This window comes from Mauremys mutica, chromosome 11 (genome assembly GCF_020497125.1).
Source record: "Mauremys mutica isolate MM-2020 ecotype Southern chromosome 11, ASM2049712v1, whole genome shotgun sequence".
NCBI lineage: Eukaryota > Metazoa > Chordata > Testudines > Geoemydidae > Mauremys > Mauremys mutica.
In genome coordinates, this window is record NC_059082.1 from 23,032,013 (window position 1) to 23,054,266 (window position 22,254).

Genomic DNA, 22,254 nt, shown 5'->3' on the forward strand with positions numbered 1-22,254 from the left:
CTCGCAAAAAGACGTCCTGGATGCACCCACGTTCCAAGCACTGGCATCTCATTGATTATGTCATCGTGCGGAGGAAAGACAGACAGGATGTAAGGGTGACTAAGGCCATGCCGAGTGCTGACTGTTGGACTGATCAAAGACTTATCTCTAAATTAAGCCTTCACATCAAGCCAAAGAGACGTCCGCAGGGAAATAAAGCTGTGATGAAAAAGATCAACGTCAGTAAACTGAGGAACCCCAACACAGCAGCTTCACTAGTAGAAGATCTCGACAACCAACTCTCAGAGCTGCAATTAGAGGAAAACGTTGAGAGGAACTGGGAACACTTCCGAAATATTGTGCACTTTTCTGCACTAAAGGTTCTTGGACCCTCACACAGGAAACAGCAGGACTGGTTTGATGAAAACGACAAAGAGATCAAGGCTTTACTTGCTGAAAAGCACCGCCTTCACCGTGCTCATCAGAACGACCCGTCGTCAACAGCTAAGAAAAATGCCTTCAACAACATTCGCAGGACTGTACAGAGCAAGCTTCGTAAGATGCAGGACTCCTGGTTGAGTGCCAAAGCAGATGAAATCCAGAAGTTTGCTGATAGAAACGATGCCAAACGTTCTACGAAGCCCTTAGATCCTTGTACGGACCTCGGCCTTCAGAGAGTTCCCCTCTACTGGACTTAGATGGTGTAACTCTCATTACTGAGAAGACTCTGATTCTACAGCGTTGGGCTGAGCATTTCCAATCCGTACTGAACCGCCCATCTTCCATCAATAATGAGGCGACTGACAGAATGCCCCAGGCGGATATTAATTACAGCCTGGACGTTCCACCATCAGAGACTGAAACCCTACAGGCCATCAGTCAGCTGTCTAGTGGCAAGGTCTCAGGATCTGATGCGATTCCAGCGGAAATCTATAAGGATGGTGGTGCAATGCTTGTTGACAAACTCACTCAGCTGTTCCAGTCCTTCTGGAATCAAGGGTCCATTCCTCAGGAATTGAAAGATGCGTCCATCGTACACCTCTACAAGAGGAAAGGCAATTGAAAAGTCTGTGATAATCATAGAGGAATATCACTGCTTTCTAGCGCAGGTAAGATCCTTGCACGAGTGTTGCTGAATCGCCTGATTGACCACCTGGAACAGGGTTTACTACCCGAGACACAGTGCGGCTTCCGCAAAGAGCGTGGCACTGTGGACATGATCTTCGCAGTTCGGCAGCTCCAAGAGAAGTGTCAAGAGCAGAATCGTGAACAGTATACCATCTTCGTGGATCTTACCAAGGCTTTTGACACTGTCAGTCGCGAAGGTCTGTGGCGCATCATGTCGAAGTTTGGGTGCCCTGACAGATTCATCCTGATGGTACGTCAGTTCCACGACGGCATGACGGCTCGTGTTCTGGACGACGGAGAAGCTTCAGAGGCCTTTCCCGTCACAAACGGCGTCAAGCAGGGGTGTGTTTTGGCACCGACCCTGTTCAGCATAATGTTTTCAGCTATGCTGTCAGATGCCTTTCAGAACAGTTCCTTGGGAATCAGCCTGAGATACAGGACTGATGGGAAACTGTTCAACCTGAGAAGACTCCAGGCTGTCACCAAAATAAAGGAGACTGTGCTAAGAGACCTTCTTTTTGCTGACGATTGTGCCCTGAATGCTGGATTAGAGCAGGAAATGCAAGCTAGCATGGATAAATTCGCAGCAGCATGCGATAACTTCGGCCTCCTCATCAACATAAAGAAAACCGAAGTGATGCACCAGCCAGCTCCGAAAGCCCAACACCAAGAGCCCACCATCATAGTGAAGGGACAAAAGCTGCAAGCAGTGGACCAATTTACATACCTTGGCAGCACCCTTTCTCGCACAGTGACAATTGACATCGAGGTCAACTGCAGAATCGCTAAAGCAAGTTCTGCATTTGGCAGACTGTTGACCAACGTGTGGGACCGCCGTGGAATAAGCCTTGCTACAAAGCTTAAAGTCTACCGAGCAGTAGTGCTAACTACCCTGATGTATGCCAGTGAGACTTGGACTGTATACAGGAGGCATGCTAGGCAACTGAACCACTTCCACATGACTTGCCTCCGCAGACTTCTGAGGATCCGGTGGCAGGATAAGGTGCCAGATACAGAAGTCCTCTCCAGAGCAGGCCTGCTGTCAGTTTACACTCTGCTTATGAAAGCCCAGACACGCTGGGCAGGCCATGTTGTAAGGATGCCAGACCACCGCATCCCCAAACAGCTCTTTTATGGTGAACTGTCTCAAGGAAAGCGATCACACGGGGGACAAAAGAAGCGATACAAAGACACGCTGAAAGCCTCTCTTAAGTCCCTGGATATTGACATCACCTCCTGGGAAACTCTGGCACAAGACCGATCGACATGGCGTACGCTGATCCACCAAGGCTGCCAGACATCTGAAGCCAGAAGGATAACTATAGCACAAGAGAAGTGAACACTCCGTAAAGCCAGAGCTGTAAATGTTGTAACAGTGGTGCCCACACATGTCTGCCCGACATGTGGCAGAACATTTCTTGCCCGTATTGGCCTTATCAGCCACCTGCGGACGCACTGTGGACAGCTCACAACCTGCTAGATGTCAAGGTCTTCTTCGAAAACGATGGACGAACATACATACATAAGCCTCCCACAAGAATGTCGGAGGCTCCCCCCCGTTTCCGCCTTCCCCTATCCCCCACCAGCGCCTCAGCACGCCGCGTCCAGGAGCAGCCCTGGTCAGAGCTAAAGCAGCGTGGCTCAGGCGGGGCCTGAGCTCTTCCCGCTCAGAGCCGCATGATAAAGGGGCAGGGCTGAGCTCCTCCCACTCAGAGCCACGTGGTAAGAGGGTGGGGCTCCGGGCCAAGTGGCGGGAGCTCAGGTCACGTGGAGCCACGCTGCTGCAGCGCTGTCCAGGGCTGCTCCTGGATGCGGCGCGCTGAGACTCTGGGAGAGGGGGGAGGTGGGGGTAAGCGGCATGGTAAGGGACTCGGGGAGGGGGAGGTTAGATAAGGGGCAGGGAGTCCCGGGGACAGTCAGGGGACAGGGAGGGGGCAGAGGTTCAGGAGGAGAGGCGGTCAGGGGACGGGGAACAGTGGGTTGGATCGTGGGTGTTCCGGGAGCCTGTCAGGACTCGGTGGGGGAGGGTGGATAGGGGTCGGGCAGTCAGGGGACAAGGAGCAGGATGGGTCAGGGATTCTGAGGGGGGCAGGAAGTGGGTGGGGGTCAGATAGGGGGCAGGGCCAGGCTGTTTGGGGAGGCACAGCCTTCCCTACCCTAAAGCTCATTCAGCAGTTTGAAGCTTGCAGACAGCTATTTAACACAAAGAGCCAAGCTGTTATCTTTTCCCTTAGGGCTACCATCCCAGTCTCAAATGCCAAATTATAGTCTACATTTAATTTCAGTGCCATAGGGAGATTCATGTCAGGGGAGGGTAGCTTCATTTAAAATTAGCCACTTTAGATTAACAGTGATAGAGCCAAGAGAGTCATGGGGGAGGGATCACATGAGAAGAGCAATATCCTACACCATCTACCTCCTTCCCAACCCTACCAAGGGAGATCCCCCATCCCTGCATTCCCCGAGGCTCCAGAGGGGTTAATTCAGTGGTTCTCAAACTTTTGTACTGGTGACCAGTTTCACATAACAAACTTCTGAGTGTGACCCCCCCCCTTATAAATTAAGGGGGGGGTCACCTTTTTATATATTTAACACTATTATAAATGCTGGAGGCAAAGCAGGGTTTGAGGTGGAGGCTGACAGCTCGCAACCCCCAGTAATAACCTTGTGACCTCTGAGGGGTCCTGACCCCCAGTTTGAGACCCCCTTGTGTTAATTTAATTTTAGCACCCTGTGTCCTTTCACGTGCATGTGCTATTTTGAGCATTTCAGTTTTCACAACATAGACTCATCCCAGATTCTGGAACAAGCTCAAATGCTCAGTTCATGGAGTATGTACATAAACTATACTAAAGATAGGGGAGGGATAGCTCAGTGGTTTGAGCATTGGCCTGCTAAACCCAGGGTTGTGAGTTCAATCCTTGAGAAGGCCACTTAGGGATCTGGGGCAAAAATTGGTCCTGCTAGTGAAGGCAGGGGGCTGGACTCCATGACCTTTCAAGGTCCCTTCCAGTTCTAGGAGATTGGTATATCTCCAATTATTACCTTTATTACAAACCCACAGTAACCGTCTCCAGTTTGTGAGGGACTCCATGGAGCCAGTCTCTAGGAAACAGATAAATTCATGGAGGTTAAGTCCATTAATAGCTATTAGCCAGGATGGGTAAGGAATGGTGTCCCTAGCCTCTATTTGTCAGAGAGTGGAGATGGATGGCAGGAGAGAGATCACTTGATCATTACCTGTTAGGTTCACTCCCTCTGGGGCACTTAGCATAGGCCACTGTCGGTAGACAGGATACTGGGCTGGATGGACCTTTGGTCTGATCCAGTATGACCGTTCTTATGTTCTAACCTAAATGAACCTAAAGTTATGGACACAGATATGAGTCAAGGAAGCCAGCAGCATAACAGAAACCTGGAAAAATCTCTGGATGGGCTCAGGCGTTTGGTCACAAGCTGAGGTGGTTCAAAAGTTTTGGATTTTTTTTTTTAAAGCAGAATTTTTTTTATTGTTTCTTTAAACAATCAAACACAGCAAGCAGCAAATATCTGGCCACACACTTCTGAAACCCCGAATCATGTTCAGGTTTTGGCAGACTAATTTCAGCTTCTCAATTAAAAAAACCACAACAAATTTTGAAGGAAAGCAGACATTGTCCGTGATTTTTTCTGCTTTTTAAAACCCCCTAGTTTTCAATCCAAAAAAAGTTTTGACTGAAAATATTTGTCCAACCCTTTTAATGAGTTTTAGTGCCTTTTAGCACTAGCTGATGCTGAGAACCAGTGATACCTTGTAAAGGTGACTTGAAAAGAAGTTTTCTCAAAACTGGGTTTGTCCGAGATGCAGAAGGTTTTTAAATGTTTATTTTTCCCAGGGCCACCTGGGGGGGGGGGGGGAGGCGGGCAAGTGGGGTAATTTGCCCCAGGCCCCGAAAATATAGTATTCTATAGTATCGCAACTTTTTTTTTTTATGGAAGGGGCCCCTGAAATTGCTTTGCCTCAGGCCCCCTGAATCCTCTGGGCAGCCCTGATGAGACCTTGCAACTCCCTTGTTCCAGAAGATGAGACAGCTGCAAATGTGTATGCAGAACTAGCATGTAGAAGTTAGTATCTTACAACAGCAAGTAAAAATTGTACCGTATCAAACGGAGCAGACAATGCCTGGTCTGCCTACTCTAAGCAACCTTTATTGCTTCAAGCAAGCAGTAGTCGAAGATTGACTACCAATGCGTAGGCCCAGTGTCATTTTCTGTCTTTCATTACATGAAGTATGTAAGAACATTTCTGGGTGGTGTGCCACAAACTAAAAAGGCAGCTGATATATGAAAAAAATTATTTCAGAAACAAGAGCTCTGCAAGAGTATAAATAAAGTTTCTGTTTTCTGTTCTTGGCTTACCAGGACTCCATGGAGGACATGATTAAAAAGAAACTTCTGCTGGAAAGCCAAGGCTGTGCCCCATCAGGTGGGGAAAAGAATACAGAAAATATGGTGATTGTCAGAAACATACAAAACTGAAATAATCTATTCTTTATTGTCTAGCCTCAAAGTCATGGGTGCTGACCCAATCTTGGCAGGCTAATAACACTCTGTTGTAGGTGCAGACGAGGAACTAAATCCAAGTAGCAATTTTAGAGAATTAGCAAGAGCTTTCAGTGGCTGGAAATAAAAATGTATGCTACTTATGATGAAAATGGAAACACAAACTCAACTACTTATGAGGATTTGTGCAGGGTAAATAATGTAGCCTTTTGTGATAGATTTCTCAGAAAGTAATTATGTATAAAACAACATTTCCAAATGTTTATACATTTGAGATCCCTACCCGATAGCTTTTTATTTTATTTCAATGTCTGCTTTCATTATATATTAAAAAAATATAAAAAAGCTATATAAAAAAGTAATGTCAATTAAATTGATTGTCCTCCCTATCATACCCAAATCATTGTACCACCTTAAGATTTTTATATATTACATATTTCCTCTTCCCCCAACTTTGTTACTACAAATATAAACTGAGTATGAAGTATTGTAGTTCAAATGCATAAAGTGTCAGTAACAACAAACAACTGTAGTTATCACTCAATTTGCCAGATTGTCAGGGGTGCTCTGAAATTATTGTCTCTAAAAGAAGAAGGAGGAGTTCTGAGAGGGGAACCACTGTTGAATCCTACCATCACTAGAATAATACATTGACTTGGTTCTAATGCAGGAAGTTTCAGGGGCACTCTGGCTTGGTGTCATTTATGGCATGGGATAAAGGCCAGAAAGAGGCCAGAATACATAGTAAAATAACCTCCAAAACACTTTGAATAGGAAAAGAGTTAAATATCACTACTTAGAAAATGGAACACAATGTTCTTTTAGAAATTTTTATTGTGAATTCCTGCTGCCCAAAAGAGGAGTCAGTTAAGAGTTTAGTTTTTAAATAGTTAACATTGCAGAATATTGAGGAACATGCAGAATATTGTTACTCTACAACGTCCAGTCTAAACTAGTACAAAGAATTAAAATTCAACAATCCTCAGTAAAGCAGCAGCTGCCAGTGCTCTTCATAAATGTAATAAATTCCCTTGTTTTGTGCTTCTATCACATAACTCTTATTGTGGAACGTTTCATGCATTATTTACATATAGCTTCAGTCTAACTAGGTCCAAATATTCCTATTGTAAGAAAAATTCAATACATCTTTAGGTATTAAAATGGTTTAGTTACAGAAGAGGACAAAATCCTCTCCCCGCTAGAAAGTAAAAGTAAGTTCACTTCAGAAGTCTACTTCAGATGCAGGAGAGAAATAGGAATCATAACAAAGATGTATTATTTTTTATTGTATGGGAGAAAACAGGAACACTACAGTGCACTTTACAATTCTAATTGAAATTTTCTACATTTTATGAAGTCCACAAAACAGTTACCCATAAAGATGAAATGAATATTCTATTCATACTTGCTTTGTACAGTATGCCCAGAGTGCCACTATTCTATTGTTTGTATTGGTCAAATTGTGTTCTGAGAAGGAGTACTAGTCATGAGATAATTATTCTTATCATTCCTCAGCACCATAAGCATTTGGCAAATAGCATGATCATGAAAGTTCAACAACCAAGGAGAAATCGTCAAACACCCATGCTTACATGTGCAATTACTACAAACAGCATGTGCAGACTGGATAAGTATATATAACTAGCTCCTTCTAAGTGTGCTTTTGTCCAGACTATTATGCCACTACACTTTTTGCACATGCATTTTTTGCCCATGAATGAAAGGAACAGAGCATGGTATGCATGTAATATCAGCAAGTGGTCTTTTATCAGTCAGAAGATGTTAAAAATTTGCTGATAAAATCTGCAAACGAAAAAGATTAGTGGAGTAGTAAATAATGAGAACAGGTTACTTACATCAAGTGACCTGGATTGTTTAGTAAACTGGGCACATTCAACAACATGCATTTGATTCAATCAAATGCAAGGTCATACATACATAATCAAAGGATGTAAGTCATACTTACAGGATGGGGGATTATGACTTGAAAACAGAGACCCTGTCACAGATGTCATGATAGGTAAATAAAAAGTGATTCCCCAGTACGATGCTGTGGCTAAAAGGGCAATCACAAACCTTGCATGCACAAAGAGGGGTGAAGCAATATCACCAATGTATATGGCACCAGTGAAGTCACTACTGGAATACTATTTCCAATTTTGGCATCCATACTTCAAAAAAGAGGTTGACAACTTGGAGAAACACTACAAGAATGATTCAAAATCTGGAAAACCTACCTTAAAATGAGAGACCTAAAGATCTACAGTACATCAACTCTTGAAGAGACGATTAAGAGGTGCCCTGATAGTGATCTACAAGTACCTACACAGGAAGAACATCTCTGATACCATGGGCAATTTATTATAGCAGAAAAAATAAGATCCAATGGCTGAAAGCTGAGGCTGGAAACATTCAGACTGGAAACTACTCTCACTGTTAAGACTGTGTGCCTTATTAATCACTATAACAGCTTACTGGAGGAGATGGTAGACTCTCTCACTTGACCTTTTAAGATCGGATGTCTTTCTAAACACACATGCTCTAGTCTAGTTCAACTATAAACTATCAGGCTTGATGCACTAATTACCGAGTGAATTCTAGGGCCTGTGTTACACAGAACATCACACTACAGGATCATAATGATCCCTGTTCTGGCATTAAAAGCTATAAAAACTGAGTGCTCAGAAAGTATTTTACAATCTTTAATACTAGTGTGGTTTCATGCTATAGTATAAACTGATAAAATGAACCACATATAGTGTGAACACATCCAAGTGTGAGACCAAAGCAGTGAGTAAAACAAAGAAACTGGGTCTGAAAATCTGGGTCTGAAAATCTGGGTCTGGATTTTTGGAAATCAAAATCCAGACTCCCTAAGTGATATTATCAGAGGTTTCTTTAAAATATGTATTGATCTTAACAGAATAAGTATTAAGTCTAAGGGCTTGGCTACACTTGCAAGTTGCAGCGCTGGTAGAGGCTTTCCAGCGCTGCAATTAGTAACCGTCCACACCTGCAAGGCACATCCAGCGCTGCAACTCCCTGGCTGCAGCGCTGGCTGTACATCTGGTCAGGTTGGGGTGTAGCGATTGCAGCGCTGGTGATCCAGCGCTGCTCATCAAGTGTGGACACACACCAGCGCTTTTATTGGCCTCCAGGGAATAAGGAGATATCCCAGAATGCTTTTAACTAAATTATTCTCTTTGTTTTGTTATGCAGCCTCTCTTTGTTTTGTTGTGAACTCCGATCGGAGCTCCGTTGAACTGCTTATCTAAAAAAACAAACACTGATCACAGCAAACAGGAGCTATCTGTTCCTGGCTGTGAACGATCAAATGATAGGCAGGGAGTGAATGTTTGCTTGACAGAGAAACAGCGTTGGATGCAGGCTGTTTGCAATTAAGACTAAGGGTTCGCGAACATTTTGTGATTTTTCAATCCAGGAAGCTAACACACCGTGTTGGCTCCAAAAATCCACTCTCTCTCTCTTCCCTGCTCCCTGTCACAGTACACCACAGGGAGTGAGTGAAACAGCGGGGAGTCCGTGTTGGAGGCAGGCTGTTTGCAATTAAGAGTTAAGACTAAGGGTTCGCGAACATTTTGTGATTTTTCAATCCAGGAAGCTAACACACAGTGTTGGCTCCAAAAATCCACTCTCTCTCTCTTCCCCGCTCCCTGTCACAGTACACCACCCTCCACCCCCCCTCTTTTGAAAAGCACGTTGTTGCCACTTGAATGCTGGGATAGCTGCCCATAATGCAGCACTCCCAACAGCGCTGCAAATGTGGCCACACACCAGCGCTGGTAGCTGTGAGTGTGGCCACACACCAGCGCTGTTCGTGCACAGCTGCATGACCAGCGCTGTAACTCCCAGCGCTGCAACTTTCAAGTGTAGCCAAGCCCTAAGATATTTTAAAACATTATTGGCAATGAAGAGTATAAGCATTCAACTATTCCTAACATCTACCTATAGTATGTTTTATTTTAAAAGGCAAATAAACTGAACTTTAATACTTAGTGGAGAAGTGAAAGGGGAAAGAAACATCTCCTATGCATACACAGGCATATGAAGTTCCACATAATTACTGTACGCAAAGTTTTATAAAGATCTGGTTAAGGAACGCTTTACGTTCAAATCCTTTTAAACACTATTTCTTAAAATAAATCTAGAACTCTCAAGACTTTGCCAATACAGACTATTAAAAAAGTTGCCATATTTTGCCTCTCTTTCTACTCCACCTATTTAAGATTTCACACCCATCACAGTTAAGTAGGAGGTGAGGAGTAATAGGGAAACACAAATGGCTGGATACATAGTATTTGCATTACCTGTAATTACAACAACATTGTGCCACTTCAGTATTGAAACTGCATAAAGTCAAAAGACAACCATTATATTCTTTTAATACAAGTGCAAACACTAAAATAGCTGCATTAAATACTACCCTTTTAATGAAAAAAGCATAAAAAGAAAGGGCAAATTGTTATATTGTACTCTTAATGTAATGTGACAGATTGCAGACATATTTGATCTTATGTTTTAGAGACATTCTTTAAAAAAAATAAAGCAGTTTGTGATAAATATCTTCATTTTATATTAGAATGGGTTTGGCACATTGATTTCTTTAGTGCCATTTGATTTCCTTAGTACATAAGAACTTTTAATGGCTTTATTAAAAAGACAAGACTATAGACACTGAAGAGTATGGTAATTGTTCCTACCCACAGACCAACCAGCTGATGCAAGCTGATATAATTGAGGACAAGGGTGGAAAGACAAACTTATAAACACAACACATTAGTATTTAGCTAGAAAAACTGTTAGAATGTCTTTTGTATGAATCAGTCCTGAAAGAAACAAAGCCTGATTGCAAGGACTAAGAAGGAAAGAAATTGCTTCCTCTATCCTCAGGTAATCTGAGGCTGGTTCACTTCCCAGCATAGTCTGGCACAGCCTAAGGCTGCCTTAACTTGCACCTAGATGCTCCTTGCCCCACAGATCTTGCACATTCAGGAAATAGCTCAAGCACGGTATCGTTCTAGCCACACATATTCCTATCCTTTGGACATCTGCTGCCCATTCCAAGAAGCCCCTTGCACTGGTAGCTTTTGCAAGAAGGACCCAAAGCCATCTCAGCACCAGCAAGGGGGGGCCCTGTGTCTGGGATATTCCTGCAGGGCCTTGCAGTGATTTTGTTGCCCCTCTGAGCTGGTGTAGATAGCACAAAGAAGCTGCAGAGCACCAAAGAATTCTCGTATTGAGCAGTACCTCTAAGGATCAAACTCTTGGGCCATGTTCACCTACATCTTACAGAGTTTGCAACTGATTACTAGCATAAATGGCTTTAAGTTGTGTTTGTATCTGCACACTCCATGGTTAAGATTCTGACAGTAACTAGGTCAGCTAATTTCGGCCCATGCCAGGTCTACACTGGCGCACAGTTATCTTCCTGTATCCAGTTTGGCATAGATATTTTTTTAAAAGTGTAGACAGAACACACTATGTTTATACCTGTTTGTGTAACCACTGTCAGTCCTCCTTTCTCCTCATGCTTTGTGTGTGGTAGGATATTCTCAGAGAGCACTTCTCCATATGCTGCAGTACTGATCCATATCCTTTGGATACTCCATCCCCTACAGATACACCATTGAATAGCCATCCACATTTTCCTCAAACAGCACTGATATCAATATAGTTAAGCAACGTATCAACTAGCTGTGATAGCAGAAAGCTGTTGTATACACACAAAATAAACAGTATCTTTTATAATCAGTTGAACTGACTGTCTCTACCTGGTTACAAAATCATGATTGATTTGAACTGGGTCACGATTAGAATAGTATTCCAAGATTTCAAGGTGCAAATTGTTTGTTGTCAAGAGTGTAAATTGTGAAAGTGGGGAAACCTGGATTAGTGTAAAAAAATTACTTTACTTGTAATTCTATTTCTCTTCAAGTATATTCACAGCAGACCCACACTCTAGGTCCATACTCCATTAACATGACCAGAGAGAGTAAAGTCTTTGGCTAACAGACAATATATGTGCCTGCTCTGTAAGAAGCTCTGGTGACCACGGCATCTCCAATGGTTAATTCCAATATCAGAGTGTGAAACAGAAGTAGAATAAAAGATTTTTTATTCTACTTATTCCCCTCTCAAGTTTGTGGGGAAGGTAGACAAGGATCTGCTGTAACTGCACATCATCTGATAACAAGAATTCCCGGAAATTCCTTCTCCCTCTTCTGCCCCATAAGGCTCGAGTTCACAGCATAACCTTAGTCTTGGAGGTTCCTGAAATCTCCATAGACCATCATGCATTTGATGTATTCTGCACCTGCAGCCTGGGGATACCTTTAGTTTCAGGCTCCTCAGAAGGAGAAACCACATTGACAACATGTGAATAGTGTAATTAGATCACCAAAACAAGAGCAAAAGGTGTAAAAGAGCATAAAAATATCCCTAAAAATAACAGATGTGAAAAGAATTTCCTCTTTCAATTTGGGAACATTGATAAGACAAGCTAGAATCACAACAGAATACTGAACTCAATCACTTCTAATAAAATTTAGTCAGTCCACATTGGTGCCCTTCAAATCTCTTCCTGGGAGCTAATCTGAACTCAGCTACAAAAGCAGACATTCCTCCAAATAAATGTTCCTTAACATAACCTTGAAGTTGCAGATCTCATAAGGAACAACAAACAACGCCATCAGACAGCTATTTAGACATGGTTCTCTTGGATACAATAACTAGTAATACAAGGGCAAAAGAAAACAAGGGGAAAAAGGGGGGGGGGGGAGAGCAAGATAGACATTAAAGGCTTTGCTCCCTTTCAAATAACGGCTCTGGGACCTTTTCATTTTAAGCTTACAGAGAACAGCCTTTCTGGACAGGCATGTGGAAAGAACACTTGCAGGGTGGCTACTTAAGTCAGATTAAACCACCATCTTTGGAAGGAATTTAGGATCAAGTGTACACCACCACCTTATTCTTATGACAAAGCACAAGGTAAATTAGTAACTAAGACCTGAATCTTATTAACTCTGCATATTGAAGACACTATCACTAGGAGCATTAGTTTCCATTTAAGAAATTCACACTTCTGGGTGGTAAAGTGGCTTAGTAAGGATGGCATTACTATCCCACAAGAAAAAGGTATTTTAATGGGGTTTCTTCAAATTCCCATCTGATCATTAGACTAGAGGCTATAGAGGAACTTTAATGTACTTATACAGTGCCAAAAATAGTAGCCAGATAAATCTTAAGGGAGAATTCCTTTTACCCAGATTGACAGAGAATTGATAAGCAAGTAGTTTTTATGTGGGTAAGTAATATGAATTCCTATGGGCCTTCTCATGACGGTCTACAAACATTTTCCAATGAAATTGGTAGTTATCTACTGGTAAGATAGGACTTCACTGGAGAAAGACCTTTAAGGAAAGAAAACCTGTAAGGGCTCTAGAAACCTACGGTATATCCATGCCCTCTTGAAGTTTCTTTATCGTTTTCTCTTCCAGCTGTTTCCTTTGCCTTTAAACACCCAAACTCAGTTCAATAGACCTCACTGAAACAATGCATGCTTTCAGTTGCCATTGTGATAGGGAAAGGGGATCCTAGGTCAGCATGCAGAGAGGTTCTCTGGTTCTGTTTGATCATACATAAGATGATGATGGGACTGGATACCACCAATACTAGCATGAGTGTGACCCTCTGTAACAGGGCGGTACTCACCCCTGCGGCGCCTCCTACTGGTTACTCCGGGAATTAGCTCTTCTTCCAGTCCGGAGCGCCCCCTGCAGGCTGGTGATCCACCTGTTTTACTCTCGGCCCCGTGTCCCTCCCTGGACCCGGTGCCCCTTTTAACTATAACGGGGTCTCCTCCTCCCAGGGGAACCCCCACCCTACTATCCCCACCTTGCCTCAGTAGTGGCCACTGACAGTCATGGTCTAGCCCCACACCCTGGGGCAGACTGCAGCATCGGCCCACTCATCACAGGCAAAAGGGGTTTGGACCTGCTGCTTTACCTACTCCTGGGTTGTCCCTTGCAACCCCCAGTACCTCTTGCCCTTTTCTAGGCCGCAGCCTGGGGCTTTCCAGGCTGGAGCTTCCCTAGCTCCTCAGCCCTTCCCCAGCCCTGCTTCACCATAGGTACCTTTCAACCTCTAAGCAGCCAGGCCCATCTCTCTCTGGAAGCAGAGAGAGACTGACTGCTCCTGGCTTCCCTGCCTTCTTATAAGCCCTGTTCAGTTTGGGGCATGGCCTCCAGTTGCAGCCACTTCCCCAATCAGCCCAGCCAAAAAGCCCCTTCCCAGGGCTGCTTTAAAGCCCCAAAGGGCAGGAGCGGGTAGCCACCCCGCTACACCCTCATTTGCCTCTGCCATTAAAGAGCTATTAATTTTGTAGAACTTGTCTCTCCAACTTAGTAAGGACCTTTGCTGTTAGAGGGAAAGACAAGTGTGAAAATGCATTTCTGTGGGCGGGTAGTCACTCTACTCAAAAGAAACTGGGCTATGACTTATTGTGTCCAATAGAATTTTCCTTTTCCACCAAGCAAACTGAACTCAAGTTTCAGTGCACATAAACTTAATCAGTTGTCATCTTTTCAAAGAAGTGGAGTTGCTCACAAAGACATCATTTTGAATATTGTGGCAGTTGAGATAGCTGAAGTCCATGATGGACCTCAGCCCTTCTGTGTTTCTAGATATGAGGAAATACCTAAAACAAAACATCTGAGTTTTATGACATTTATTGATTTTTTTTGGCAGTTTCTTCTGGATAACAGATATGGAGAGCATCTTCATATGGGCAATTTGGAGATACTTCTCTGAAGGAAATTTTGTAGCCTTGCTTGACAACACAAAATGCTCAGACCTATGTATGATAAACCCAGGAACATAACCCTTTACATTCCTCCTACAAGATCCAAGGTATGCTGGCCTACTGGCTGTATGAACATAAAAGCTGAGGTTTTCAAAGCTTAGAATTTTGGAGATGAAACCCTTCTGTCTCAGTTATACTCAATGCCAAATGTCCTGAGTCTTTAAGCACCAAGTGTCCTTGAATCTGGTCCTGGAAGGGTGGGCCAAGTTGTGTTTTTCCCTCTCTCCTCACCATGATAGGATGGAGCCAGAGGATAGACCATGGAACAAAGATAACAGAATGTGCCCTTTATTCTTTTTAGTCTTCATAAGATTAGCCTTCACTTACTCCACAAAACAAGTTTATTTTGTCATAAGTTTTCACAGTAGCTCCTGTTGAAGACCAAAGACTTGCAACAATCACCTATTTTGGAGGCAGCTACATCATGTCAAAGGCATTGTCTTACTAGGCCATCACCAAAAGGCTTTTGTAATTTATCACTTTATAGTTTTGGGGAAGAAGATAAATCCAAGCATAAATTAGCCACTCTCTAAAGGGTGGTCTGGTACCTATTCACTTGAACTGGTAACTCCTTATGTGGGCAGCAAGAATGGAGGGTTAATACATTTTCCATTCCAGGGTATGGATCACAGTGCAGAGATGCTCAGCTCTGAGTCTTGATAGCCTATAGCTATCTCATGCACCAGACTCGAGGAGTGTTAGGTTTCCTCTTTAATCTCCTGCAACTCAATGTAAACTAGGATTTCAATGCAGGACATTTGGGGGTCTACAAAGTAAACAAGTCCTCAGTCATGACAGTGACAAAATCAAGCTCAGATCCCACTGAGAGAATTTAGTTTATTGCTGACCACACTCCCCAGAAAGTTCTTGTGTGTGTCAGAAGACTTGCGACTCACACATACAAGTGACTAGAAGTTCTTACCCCCATCATCCCTTTTGTTTCAGGTGGGAATCAGGATGACAAGTATGCTAACTCCAACTGCACTGAGATGACCAATGTGGATAACATCATTAGTGCTTGAGGCACCAGTAACTAGGATGCTGGGACTGATGCCGTATACGTGTGACACACGATACCTGTGACCTTGAGCAGGTTCTGCTGAGATAATGCCTCAGTCAGTAAGATGCGACATGTACATTTAGGATGCAGCTGAGGTAATGTGATGTGGTGCTTTCCCCTCTGGTCACAATAAGACAAGATAGCTTGATGCTTTCCATTAGTTCTAACAAAGAGGATACAGCTAAATGCTTTAAAGATGTCCAAGCACACCATTCGGATTATTCTTGCCACATATGCAGCAAGGCATCCACCACAGGAATCATATCTTGGTACATTTGAAGAATTGCTCTTTAATGTCCTTCAAGTCAACTGTGTATTGACCACCCCCTAATCAACAGATACCTTCAGAGTTCCTTGATGCTCACTTCAAAAAAGTAATCTTGGCACTGATGCAGTACCAAGCCCATAGTTCTTTCCCAGCATTGTTATATTTGTCTATTAGGGGCACCGGGCATTGTGTTACTTCATCAGGGACTTACTAAAGCTCCTTTCTCTCAAAATACTTGCAAGATAAAAATAGAGGGAGGGAAACAAGATGACAGTGCAGTAGCACTGTTTATAAAAACCTTTTAAAAACTGTTAAAAGGAAGTTCTTTATAGGAGAAGAAAAGAGGACATTTGTGCTTCAGAATGTCTCTGTCACCAAAAAAAGCAAGTTTTTTTTCTCCAACAGACAACTTATTAGAGCAGTGTTTCCCAAACTTGGGACACCGCCTGTGTAAGGAAAGCCCCTGGCGGGCCAGGCCGGTTTGTTTATCTGCTGCATCCGCAGGTCCGGCCGATCGAGGCTCCCACTGGCCGTGGTTCACTGCTCCAGGCCAATGGGAGCTGCTGGAAATGGCAGCCAGTATGCCCCTCGGCCCGCGCCACTTCCTGCAGCTCCCATTGGCCCGGAGCAGCAAACCACGGCCAGTGGGAGCCTCAATCGGCCGGACCTGCGGATGCAGCAGGTAAACAAACGGCTTTCCCTACACAAGCAGTGTCCCAAGTTTGGGAAACAATGCATTAGAGAAAGGACACTTAGCAGACAGATAGTATTCAGGTTAAGTATGAGATAAGAGACTCAAATTCCTTGAGCTATACCGAGGCAGCCATCGTGGCATGGTCAGAATAACAGTTGCACAGAGAGCTCCTTCACTGTCAGCTGTTAGAAAAGAACTAGCAACAAGAGGCACTGAAGTCACCAGGGGCAATGAGTACAGAGAATTAACTAGGTCACAGAGAATTAGCTAGGTAGACCATGGTCCCCATTGTTTGCTGCAATACTCATTTTTAGAGAAGAGAGCTACTTTCATCTTTCTGAATTTCATCTTACTTTCTACTTTCATCTTTCAACTTCCCTTCATCCTGGCTCTCCATCATCGCCCCACCCCCAAAACCTTCTCTAGTGTTACAACCTATTCCTAACTTGTTTCGGTCTGTAACTGATCTTGTGGCATCCTTCTGGACAGCAGTCTTCTCAGAACAGACTTCACAAAAAAAAAATCCTCTCACTAGCCACCCAGGTAATGTCTATAATACAATTAAACACCCGCAGTTGACTCATGTCACCTAACTTGGGCTCGCAGAGCTCAGGCTAAGGGAATGTTTAACTGCGGTGTAGACATTTGTGCTTGGGCTGGAGCCCAGGTTCTAGGATCCTGCAAGGGGGGGGGGAGGGTCCCAGAGCCCAGGCTCCAGCCTGAATGTCTACACCCCAATTAAACAGCCCCTTAGCCCAAGTCCAAGTCAGCTGACACAGGCTAGCTGCAGGTGTTTAACTGCACTGTAGACAATACTTTCAGACTACATTCAGCTTCAGTAAGTTTTATTTAAATATTTGTAGTTTACTCCATCTTGGGAAAACCACAGGCAAAAGGACGTTGTAGGACATATTATTAGCCCATCAGGAATTTTTTTTTTAGTAGTCAAGAGGACTAAAATTACATAAGATCAAAAATTTCTACTGCTTAAACCAAATACGGGTTTTAAAGATTCTATTTTACCATATTTTCCTTATCCTAAGTTGTTATATATGTGCAAAACAGTGGATATTAGGTTAATAAAGGTCATTTTTAAATACAGTGCATTTACAGAATGATTTTGAGTAGTTTTATATAATATATTAACTCTTATATGACAACGTGATTTATGTATTATTGGGAAAAAACTAAATTAAATTGGCTCTGCTTACCTGAGGGGTAGCCATTGTCTCCTGCCTTGGTTAAATTCATTTTTATTACATCTCAATAACATGTCTAAGCCAAGTAAACATTCCACTTGTAGTTAGTTCCCCAGTACTTTATATTCTGTCCTCTTTTTCACTGTCAGACACCCTTTATGGATAATGAGTTTTTGACTTCAGTAAAACCTCATTTGAGTTTCTTTTTCTCTGTACCAATGTCCCCTCCCCTAAATTCCCACTCAATTTAATCTATATTTTATTTTTATATACATATATGATTTAATTTAAAAATGGTCAGGAGACAGAATTTTAAGGATATTAACAGCATGCAGTTTCTTTTTATGCTACACACCGATCAAATTTGTGCAGTATTCACAAGATACCCAAAACACTATTATGGTAAATATTTGTAAATACAGATATTAGTTAGGTAAATTAAAAGGATGGCAAGGTTCATTGAGGCTTCTCTAATTTTCTCTAATACTCTTTCCTAGAACAATACTTCTCAGTGAATCACAACAGATATCCTTACACAAGCCACAAGATTACACTAGTGGGACTATTCCTCCTCATTCCTAAGCAGTAGATGAACATTTAATTCAAAAATCTTGCTTAAAATCAGAGTTCTGGCTCATTCTAAAACATCAATAAGTCCGACATACAGAACAAGAATACATGTAATTATGTAATCTTTATGCTATTGCCAATATTTTGGAGAATCTTTTACTATGGGGGTTTTCAAACTGTGGGTCGCGACTCAGTACTGGGTCGTGGAACATAAGGCACAGGGACGCGGCAGCTCTGGTCAGCACCGCCAACTGCACCGTTAAAAGTCCTGCTGGCGGTGCTGCCCGGCTAAGGCAGGTTACTCCCTATCTGTTCAAACACTGCGCTGCAGCCAGCAGCAGGTCCAGCTCCTAGGGCCGGAGGGGGGCCCACAGCGCTCCACACACTGCCTCCGCCCTGAGCACCAGCTCCGCACTCCCATTGGGGGGGTGGTGCTTGCGCGCCTCCGCCTAGGAGCAAGACCTGCTGCTGGCTGCTTCTGGGGCGCAGCGCAGTCTGTGGTGCCAAGACAGACAGGAAGCCTGCCTTAGCACCCCTGTTGTGCCACTGACCGGGAGCCACTCGAGGTAAGTCTGCACCCTAACCCCACACACCAATCCCCTGCACCAGCCCTGAGCCCCCCGCCAAACCCAGAGCCCCTTCCTGCACCCCAAACCCCTCATACCCAGCCCCACCCCAGAGCCCATACCCCCAGCCCAGAGTCATGATCCCCTCCTGCACACCAATCCCCTGCCCCAGCCCTGAACCCCTCACACCCCAATCCCTTCATCCCCAACTCCGTTGGGTCATGGGCATCAACAATTTTCTTCAACTGGGTTGCCAGAAAGAAAAAAAAAGTTAGAAAACCACTGTTTTACTAAACAGAGTGAAAGACATCAACATCCTCTATTCGGCACTTGAGCTAGATCAGTTATATTATTAAACAGTAGTTTAAACACACAGCATAGCTATAGCTGAACAGCCAATGATGACAAGCTACTGCTTTGTCAAATATTAAAGTCTGCTTCTCTAACTGCCCAAGTGGAGACTTATCTGCATAAACTTTATTTGCCTAGGGTAAGCAAATCATTACAAAAGACTGACAATACTGGGATACACTCAACTAGTAGCACAAATGAAAGCACTGTAATAATTTCCCTGTGTTGTTAAAGGAACTTGACCTACATTAAAAAAAAAAAAAAAGGACACAAAAGAAACACACATTCAGCTAAGTCTTGTATTTTCACTCCAAATCCAAAAAAAACAGAGCAGCTACATATGGCTATAAAAACTATTCCAGGGCTATTAGTACACATGACATATCAGATGTCCACTTTAAAATGCCACAAGTAGTAATTTCCCTTCCTACTCCTCAGAGATATATACGGTAAATTAATTTTTAAAAAACCCTCTCACCTTCATTTTCTCCGGATGGATGTATCATTGGATCCAGGTATAAAGTGAAAGGGAGAACATATCTTCAGTAAAGTATATATTTAATATTTTTTAAAACAATATTTTGAAACTTTTAAGTTCAAAGTTTAATTCTCAAGCTCATAACTTGGGAAGCAAAATTTTCAATAAGCTTACTTTTGTCACCTTGTCAAATTTAGTACCAATGGAGTCTCTGAAAAAAGTCTAAAATCATTGAGAAACAAGTTTGTGCTATAATAGGAAGAATTTATTTGTTCCAGTCCCTCTCCTTAGCCCCATCTCACTATCTTTAAAACCTTATTGCGTTAAAGGAGCACCACGGTGTTAGACAGGCCTTTCTTTCCTTTCTTGCATCCTGCCTGCCCCCACCCCCTTTTTTGTTCAGATTAACAATATAATCAAAGTTATATTGGTAGTGTGATTTGAAGAAAAAGAACTACAAAAATGTTCAATGTAAATCATGTGAGTTTAATATTTTCAAGCTGACACTGTTAATCACAAGTGTGTAAAAATTCTATGTCCATTTGAAAGGAGAACCCACCTTCATAAACATTTAGTCAAAACTGGAAAAAAAATTAAGCATTTAAAATTACTTCCTTCAATTTACACACCTTCTCTATGCAGCCCTTTGTTTCCACTGTAAACCATACTGGAATCCTTGTGTAAAGGAAGTTGCCTCCTAGCTGCAAATGGGCTACACTGGCAGTATCTGAGAGATCCAGATGTCTGCAGTGGTTAAAACAAAATGTTCAGCTTTGGGTGCATATTTAGCCTCTCCGTGCAAGACATTTTTTCACAAAGAAGGCAGAGTAAGAGTGCACATAGCAACAGCACTCACAGCTGATTGGGTGGAAGGCGTGCTTAAACCCTTTACTGCTCGTAAGGTCTACTACAGTTTCCTGTCTGTTTGGCAGCAGTATCTTGTTTTCTTTTCTCCTCTTGTGAACTCAGCTGTGTTTGGGCAAACGGAGAGGAAAGAACAGCAGAAAGACCAGTACAAAGTATTAGAAGCTACTAAAAATGGTACTAAAGTGCTATTAAAAATAAAAATATATAAACTGACCTAATTATTTACTTACACACAGACATACCGCATTGTATGAAGGGTGAAGTGTCAGGGAATTCATTTGTTACACTGTATAAAGATTTCACAGTATTACATTTACACAGAGGAATACTTAGTGCATAATCAGATTTACACAGAGGAACTCCTAGTGCAAGGAAATCATTCACAATTAAAAATAACCCTACCAAATAAGAATATCAATTGACAATAAGGACACATACTAGATCACAGTAAACTGAATACTAGATAGGCAAATTTACAAAATGCTGTGCAATGGGAAAAACATATACACACTCTTACATAAAACCCCCTGTGGTTTAGCCAAGTATATATATGGACATTTTACCATGTGTACCAATTAACTATGTATTCAGAGTGCGTGTAGGAAAAGTTACCCAATTTTTACATATCAACAGATCTCTGAGCCATTAGCAATGATGGAGGACAGAAGCAATCCCAGAGTACTGGAAAATGGCACATATAGCACCTATCTATAAAAGAGGAATAAGGACAGCCTAGGGAATTATAGACTACTCAGCTTAACTTCAGTACCCAGAAAAAAAATGGAGCAAATAATCAACAATTTGTGAGCACAAGATAATAAGGTGATAAGTAACAGTCAACATGGATTTTTCAAGAACAAACCAACCTAATATCCTTCTTTGATAGAGTAAAAAGACTTATGGATAGGGGACAAGCACTATATGTGATACATCTCAATTTTAGTAAGGCTTTTGATACTGGCTCACGTGACCTTCTCATAAACAAACTAGGGAAATATAGCCTAGACTAACCTCCTTTAAGGTGGGTGCACAACTGATTGGAAAAACCATACTCAGAGAGTAGTTATCAATGGTTCACAGTCTAGCTAGAATGGCATATCGAGTGATGTCCTGCAGGGATCTTGGGTCCAATTCTATTCAACGTCTTTATAAATAATTTGGATAATGACAGAGAGTACATTTATAAAGTGTGCAGATGATACCAAGCTGGGAGGGGCTGTAAGCACGCTGGAGAACAGGACTAGAATTCAAAATGAGCTTGACAAACTGAAGAAATAGTCTGATATCAATAGGATGAAATTCAATAAGGATAAATGCAGTGTACTACACTTAGGAAGGAATAATCAACTGCACAAATACAACATGGGAAATGACTGCCTAGGAAGGAGTACTGCAGAAAATAATCTGGCATTTATAGTCGATCACAAACTAAATATGAGTCAACAATAGAATACTGTTGCTAAAAGAACGAACATCATTCTGAGATGTATTAGCAGGAGTTTTGTGAGCAAGACGTGAGAAGTAATTCTTCCACTCTACTCAGCACTGATAATGCCTCAACTGGAGTACTGTGTCCAGTTCTGGGCACCACACTTTGGGAAAGATTGGACTTTCTCCAATTTGTCCATGTGGAGAACAACAAAAATGATTAAAAATCTAAAAAACATAACC

The 22,254-nt window shown here is 42.6% G+C and overlaps 1 protein-coding gene across 3 annotated transcripts in view; it reads right to left on the reverse strand.

The window, feature by feature from the left end:
* FAM214A (family with sequence similarity 214 member A) overlaps positions 1-22,254 on the reverse strand; it is a 62,105-nt gene that overhangs the window by 22,871 nt on the left and 16,980 nt on the right. The window contains exon 1 of one of the 3 annotated variants that reach the window (XM_044979651.1): positions 20,346-20,429. The exons of the other annotated variants lie outside the window; for them this stretch is intronic. Within the exon in view, the coding sequence (XP_044835586.1) occupies positions 20,346-20,382 (37 nt within the window). The 5' untranslated portion in view covers positions 20,383-20,429. Of the gene's footprint in view, positions 1-20,345; positions 20,430-22,254 lie in introns of those variants that run through there. 3 annotated transcript variants of the gene reach the window in all.